The sequence below is a fragment of the Myodes glareolus genome, chromosome 7 (genome assembly GCF_982192425.1).
Source record: "Myodes glareolus chromosome 7, mMyoGla1.1, whole genome shotgun sequence".
In the NCBI taxonomy this organism is placed as follows: Eukaryota; Metazoa; Chordata; class Mammalia; order Rodentia; family Cricetidae; genus Myodes; species Myodes glareolus.
The window spans coordinates 48,760,513-48,768,221 of NC_142032.1; the positions used below are offsets into that span (position 1 = coordinate 48,760,513).

The following is a 7,709-nucleotide window of genomic DNA, read 5'->3' on the forward strand; positions in this document are numbered from 1 at the left end:
GGGACTTGTTTCCTCTGCATATACTGGATTTTTGGGATCCAGTCTGTTTAGATACTCACCTTCCTGGACTTGGAGGGAGGGGGGAGGAACTTGAACTTCCCACGGGGCTGGAAGCCCTGACTTCTCCTAGGGATGGAGAGGGAGGAGGAGGGGGAGTAGGAGGGTGTTGGGAGGAGGGGCGGAAATGGAAACTTTCATAATTTAATAAACTTTGAAAAAAAATTTCTTAATGAATTTAGAATTTCTTAATTAGACTAGCTTGTGATACATAAAATATTATCACATAGCAAAAGTCAAACAAACAAGAAGATAGTGATGGCTCATCTTTATCATTTCAAGACAGATTTTCACCATCACCAATATCTTTATATGTTGAGATTTCATAGTTACATCATAAACTTATGAATTTATTGAGGTGTTTAACTCTTATGCACAGTAGTTTTGGAGGGATAGTTGGAATTATGGGAATCAGTTCAACCCGAAAATATAGTTTTTCTGAGTGAATGAATCAAGTGGTTTGGCAGAGACAGGATTTTCACTACTAAAAAAGACAAATATTCGGGTATTGCTTACTATATAGGAGTCACTGTAGCCTCATTTCTCTGAAAATCATTTTCCATCCACAGAATAAAGACAGTCACCTTTATGCAAAACCCAATTTTAATTCAGTACATAAAACACATATGAAAGGAGTGTGCTAGATGCCATCATGCTAGTATTAGGATGGGGCCAGGGACTTCACATTAGTTAGAGCAAGGCAAATACTAAATTTAGTGCAGGGCTTCACTTGCATGTCAGTTTTGAAGTATAGAAACTTCTTTCTCGATTTTGTCTTTTCTCCCACATTCCAGCCACTGAACATTTCTATGCTCTCTAGGGTTTCTCTGCCTTTACTCAAAGAATAGCATTCTCCTTGGTATTTACATTTAGAATATGCTAATTTTTCCTTAAAGTCTGTATTTCACTTTAGCAAGCGCCATGACCTCTTAAAATCCATTCTTTATTTTATTAGTCTTGTAAAATAGGCTAAATCACAGATCAGTGGTTAATTTTATTTACTACAGATCTGTTTATTTCAAAGCTCTATAATTTTAAAAACAATTATTTGAAACTGTACTTCTACAACAAAAATATTATTTCAAATATTCTTTCTGTTTTGAAAAACCTGGTAGGACATCTATCCCAAATTGAATACTATTATTTACCCCCATCGTTATCAACAATCTTTAACAAGTTCAAATACTTGCCTGTCCTTGAAGATATCATGGTACCCAATTTTAACACAAATGATCACAATTAGCATTTGTTACAAACATTAGTGAAGGAGTTGTTTATAAATGCCCCCCTCTGTGTGTGTGTGTGTGTGTGTGTGTGTGTGTGTGTGTGTGTGTGTATGTGCTAGGTATTACTATATACATTAGCAAGGAAACTTAGGCTTTCAGAAGTTACACAAGAACTATAGGATAGGATCCAGGTTCAAAATGTTAAACAACTTTCCAAAAGTAAGCATGAGATTAAAATAACTTTGAAATTAAGTTTGATGTTTATTAGTTCATAATTTACTATGACCCTTTACAGCTTAGCAAAGTCTCCTTCTACCTTTCTCATTTTTATCTGTTTTAACTCCCAATGAGATGAAAGGTTATATAGAGCATAAAACCATTATCAGTCTGCCTGGATTTAGTGGTTGAAGGAATCATAACTTATAAAATAAACTAATAAATTCTCCATGATATACACTAAGGCTTTTGTGTCCTACTCTCATCTCAGTGTTTTTAAAAAAATAGTCTTGAACATCTCATTTTCATATAACTTATACAGGATGCAGGCAGCCTATAGTTGTATGAATTTCACTTCCCATTTAAGTGAAAACATAATATAGAAGCGAACATTCTGGGAAAATCAAAACAACAAACAATAAAGAATAATATTAAAGTCATAAGATTAGCTACATAATATTTCCAAAATTCTATTATAGGTACTCCAACTTCTCTAATACAAATAAAATTGGCAGGAGAACACAAGCATGGATCAAGTTTCAAATCAACATGAATTCTTTCAATTTTGTTGTTCTGGTAAGAATCACTTACCTACTGTTTATTTTTCAAAATGGGTATGATACAGTTTCTTCTCTTATACAATGCAGTATTTTGACAAGTAATACGGAGTCGATAGCTATTTACAAAGACGGTGTAATTTAAATATCAGTAACTTAGCAATGAGTATGAGGAATGTACATTACATATATATTTAGAAAATATCTTAATGAATCTCATTATTTCTCCTAAACATTATACACTGATAGTAGAAAAGTCCATCAATATAACTTTTATATTTGGAAATTTCTTTGATACTAGTTAAAAGTCCACAGCAAGACTTCAGGTAAGTAGAAGGCATTTTTTTTTTTATTCACAGGGAATAAACTAAGATGATTAATGATGTCCAATGAGTCATTATCTGCAGGATGTCTTTTCTAAACTATGTGATTTGGAGTCATGTTGTGATTTTTGAGGCCTGGGCAAGGGGAATTTGAGAGATTTACACAGATTTGGTGAACTCTGGAGATTTCCCCATGAGATAACTTGAAGAATTCTTACCCAAATTTTCTAGGGAAGAGACAATTAACCTGCCTGCAGAAACCAAAAATGTTGTTATATTTTTAAAATTAAGGTTTTTAACTGATAAATGAAATTATGTAAATTAATGAGGAAACATGAGACCTTTCTTTTCCCTGTTTTATGTTTTATTAAATCTGTTCTTTGACAAACTAAGTATTGTATATTATGCATTCTTATTACTCTCACTACATTCTAACTTGTCTTCCTTCACCTTATGACTCCCAAAAATTTCCTTTTCACATTCATGACATTGAGGATTCATTGAGTTTGACCAGGACTATGTGTGTACCCTTAAGTTTGAAACTATCCAGTGGTGCCTGCTGGACTCACTATTGGGTACACAACTGAAGAATATGATGGTCTATCCACCAGAATCCAGCAATAACCAATAGTTCAGGGAAGGATAGAGTTCTATGAGAAACTCCTCTAGCCATACAGACATTGAAAGGTCCAGTTCAGGGCAAAAAAGTTAAGGAAGCCACAACTATTGTAAGATCACAACTGCAATGGTTATGCCATATTCTGAAGATACTTTCCAGATCTCTCTCTCTTTTTTTTTTTTTTGTACTCACATACTTTCTGCCTCTTTCTCTGTGAGGTTCTCTGAGCCTTTGAGTGAGTGAAATAAATGCCCTCTTTAGAGATGAAAGGTCAATGTCATTTATTCTTAGCAACTTCAGCAATCATAAGTCTCCTTATTCAGCATCATTCATAGCAAAAGGAAGCTTCCATGATTAAGGAAGTGAGTAGCATTTTTCTAGGGTTAAGGCTGAGGTGTAGTATTTTTCTACTGTTGTAAAAATAAAAATTTAGGAAGTGATTTGTCACCATATCAGTTTAGCATATCATTTATGTAACTATTGAAGCACCTACCTTTCTTATAATACATTATTGTCTTGTCTGATCTTGTCTGATAAGTGAATTTGAGCAACATACATTATATTCTTATAGAAACTGACTTAATGAACACATTATTTGGCACAATTAATACACAGTGATAGTAGACATGACCATCAATATAATCTTTATATATAGAATTCTCTTTGATGCTAGGTAAAAGTTCACAGCAAATACTTAGGTAAGTAGAAGGAATTTATGTACTCATTGTGAATAACACCAAGATGCGGGTCCAATGGCTCATACCCTGCAGGATATCTTTTCTAAACAAGTTGATTTGGAGTCAGAGTTTGATTTAGAGGTCAGTATAAAGGAACTTGAGAGAATTATACAGATTGGATGACCTCTGGAGTTTTCCCCCATGAGACTACTTGCAGAATTCTTATATGTTTTTCTAGGAAAGAAGCAATTAACCTGACTTACAGCAATCAAAATTGTTACATTTAAAAAAATTTATTTTTTTTACCTGATAAATGAAATTATGTGAATTAGTGAGGAACCATGCAATCCTTGTTTTTTCGCTTACAACTTTTATTACTTTCATCCTTTAATAATCTCATTTTGTATATTATGCATTCTTATTATTCTCACCATATTCTAGTTTATTTTCCTTACACATTCTGCTCTCCAATAAGTTTATTTCACACTATCATGACCTCAGGGACTCATTGAGTTTTACAATGACTATGTATATGGCTTTGGTTTGGAACTATCCCTTGGTATCTGGTGGACCAACCAGCGTATACACAACTGAAGAATATGACATTCTCTCCCTCAGAATCAAACAATGGCCAATAGTTCTGGGATGTAAAGAATCTTGCAATCCCCTCCTCTAGCCATACTGACTTACAAAAACCCAATTCAGTGCTATCAAGTTCAGGAAGTTGCTGCTGCACAATCGAAATTGCTGTGTCATACCCTGAGGACAACAATTTGTAATCATTTCACTATTTTCTGGCACTCACTCACTTTCTGCCACCTCCTCCTCTGTAATGCTTGCTGATCCTTTGAGTGAGTGGCATGAATGTCCCCTTTATAGCTGAAAACCTGTTACTTATTCTTAGCAAGTTGAGCAGTCAAGTGTTTCCTTACTCACCACCATAGCAAAAAAATTCCTCTTATTAAAGCAGAGAATAGCATTTTTACACAGTAAAAACTAAGGTATACTATTTTCTACTGATATAAACATAAATATTTATAAAGCAGTTTGCCAGGATTTCCATTTAACTAAACAACAGTAGTAGGGTCCTGACAACAACTCTCATGGTACAGGACTTTCTTAGTCATATTTTTCCTTTTTAGTGGCAGTAGTACTCATGAATTTCCTCTTATATACTAGACTTCAAATACAGAGGACTGTTAGCTATTCCCATAATAGTCAATCTACTGTTGTACTAATGATTCCAACTTTTCTGAGAGGTTGGTATTGTAATTCATAAACCTCACACTTGGGGCAAAACCATTGAAGACTTTTTTCTCTTAACAATCTGCATGGACCTTTTGACACCTTCTGGAATTGTTAAATCTCAGTTCCTGACTAATTTCTTTATAGCTTGCAACAAATGTGAATGTTGTCTTCAGCTACAAGGTCTTATGAACTATTTACACTGAGTAACCAAGGTGAATTACAAGTTTTAATTTGTAATTAAATTGTTTTAATTTAAAACATTTGTTTTAAATTGTTTAAAACATTTTTTATTGCATTGTTTTAAGGCCTCTACAGTCTAATACACCAATAAGTAACAAGTCAATATTTTACAGTCAACACTGAGATTTTTGTAACTCAATAGTATTTAGGGGCAACACAGGATATCTTCCCACTTACGTATCTTATTTTTATCTTATATGCTTTCATTTCGTTATAAGCAATTAGATTTTTACACTGACCCGGGCGTATAACAGCAAATGGTTGCAGATTGTTCTTAGGAATTGTGCTGGTTTAGTACATTAGAGCTTGCAGGCTTTCTTCCAATAACAATTAACTGACTATCTGGGTATATGTAGTTATACCAAAGAGCTCCATAAGAGCACAGAATAGAGTATAACAAAGATTAATTTATGGGGAATAAGTTCACAGTAAGGATGGCCATCTGCAGTCCTCTGTGTGCAATAGGAACTGGAACCGAATACGTCTGCAAAAAATGCTGCACATGCATTTCATCTGCCTTTATAGGGTTACTATGCGATGTGATGCAGAGGCATCACCCCTGGATACAATTCTTGGCTGTTGCTATGCTTTGGGAAAAGAGAGGGTAAAGTAGAAGAAAGCAGGATAAATAACACTCATTAACTAATTTAAAGAATGAGGTAGCTTCCTTTACCCTGAATTTTGACTCTATACAGGAGAACAGTCAAGGGATTAAATAACGATGAGAAATGATGTTGTTAAGATTAAGACTGTTTATTTCAAGTAGCTCTTTTAAAAATATATCCTCATATTCTTGTCATTACATAAAATTATAGCTATGTTCATCTGACTGTCCCTATGAGTTGAGCACAGTTAAATGAACACAAAGTAGACACATAACAAATCCATGTTACATTTTATTCTGGAAAATTTCCGACCCCCAATTGTATGAGTTTTCACAAGACATGTATGAGTATGTATTCTCTTCAATGGGTTACTTTATGTAATTTATTACATTGATGTGTTGATGTGACAGAGGGTGTGTTGAATAAAAAGAATGAATATGATAATATAGTCAACTATTGTTTTCAACAACTTGACACAAAGCTATCTTAAACATTTTATTTGTATTTCACTCTTCTGAAAAAGGTGTTACGTTTTTGACAGCCTACATATTATACTGAGGTAAAACTTTCACTTCAAGTTCTTGAATGCAGTGAAGGGTAGGTAAGTAGGATGTGGTGTAAATGTTAAGATGAAAGGAAAGAATTAAGAAGTTTTGTAACTGAAAACTTTAAAATCATAGGTATAAAGATTATTTTGACTTTAAAACAATTTTTGTGAATGCACTTTTTACCTCCTTATTCCTTAAGCTGTAGACAAGAGGGTTCAACATTGGAATGACCATTGTGTAAAACACAGATGAAATTTTGTCTATGTCCATGGAGTGACTAGAACTGGGCTGCACATACATGAATATGACTGTCCCATAGAAAATGGAGACAGCTGTGAAATGGGATGCACAAGTAGAGAGAGCTTTGCGATATCCTGTAGCAGAGTGCATCTTTAGTATGTTGGTGAAAATAAACGTGTCGGATATTAAGATGAATATAAGAGCACAAAAGATATTGAGGCTGGCTGCATAAATAAGAACTAGTTCATTGACACTTCTTTCAGAACAAGATACAATCATAACTGCTAGAACATCACAAAAAAAATGATGTACCACATTGGACTCACAGAAAGAAAGACTGAATACATCCACAATGGAGATGGAAGCATTCAAGATACCACAGATATAACAGCCAGTGATGAGACATGTACACACACTTGTTGTCATGTTGGTGGCATAGTGCAGGGGTTTACACACTGCTACATAGCGATCATAGGCCATTGAGACCAAAAGGTAGTTCTCCACATTGGCAAAGGTTGAAAAAAAGAACATCTGAGAGGCACAGGCGTTGTAGGACATGATCATGTCTCTTGTAATGAATCCAACTATGACCTTCGGAGTAATTGTTGAAGAGAAACAAAAGTCCACTAAGGACAAGTTACTGATAAAAATGTACATTGGAGTATGAAGCCGAGAGTCCAAAAGAATTAACAGAAACATCCCTAGGTTCCCAAACAGGGTGATGGTGTAGATAAGGAGGAAGGTGATGAAGAAAGGAAGCTGTAGATGTGGGTTACTGGTGATTCCCAACAAGATAAACCATGTCACTTCTGTTCTGTTCTCCATTAATGATATCATTTAACCAACAAAAAGCCTTAAACAATATTTTAAAAATATATAATAAGTGTCTGGAGAGAAGGCTATGCTGGTAGAAGCACTGAGTTTCTATTTCAATAAACTCAGCATATACATGACAGCTCAGCTCACAACTATGTGAAACTTCAGTACCAGGAGATTTTAAACTGTCTTACAGCCTCAATAAGCATGAGGCACACGTTATGCCTATACATACATGTAAGTAAATAGCTCATACTCATGGGGTTAATTTTTAAGGTGTTTCCCCAACACTTATTTATCTATGTATTTTTATGTACATAAGTTCTCTTTCTTCATA

General features: G+C 34.4%; 1 protein-coding gene across 1 annotated transcript; it reads right to left on the reverse strand.

Annotated features, from left to right (window-relative positions):
• Positions 1 to 6,457: 6,457 nt before the first annotated feature.
• Positions 6,458 to 7,384, reverse strand: LOC148121373 (olfactory receptor 5B3-like). Its single transcript, XM_087907591.1, has one exon. The coding sequence runs from the start codon at positions 7,379 to 7,381 to the stop codon at positions 6,458 to 6,460; it is 924 nt and encodes a 307-aa protein (XP_087763717.1). The 5' UTR covers positions 7,382 to 7,384.
• Between the last annotated feature and the right edge of the window lie 325 nt (positions 7,385 to 7,709).

Excerpts from the sequence above, each read along its gene's own strand:
- LOC148121373 (XM_087907591.1), bottom strand. The coding sequence starts at position 7,381 with ATGGAGAACAGAACAGAAGTGACATGGTTTATCTTGTTGGGAATCACC.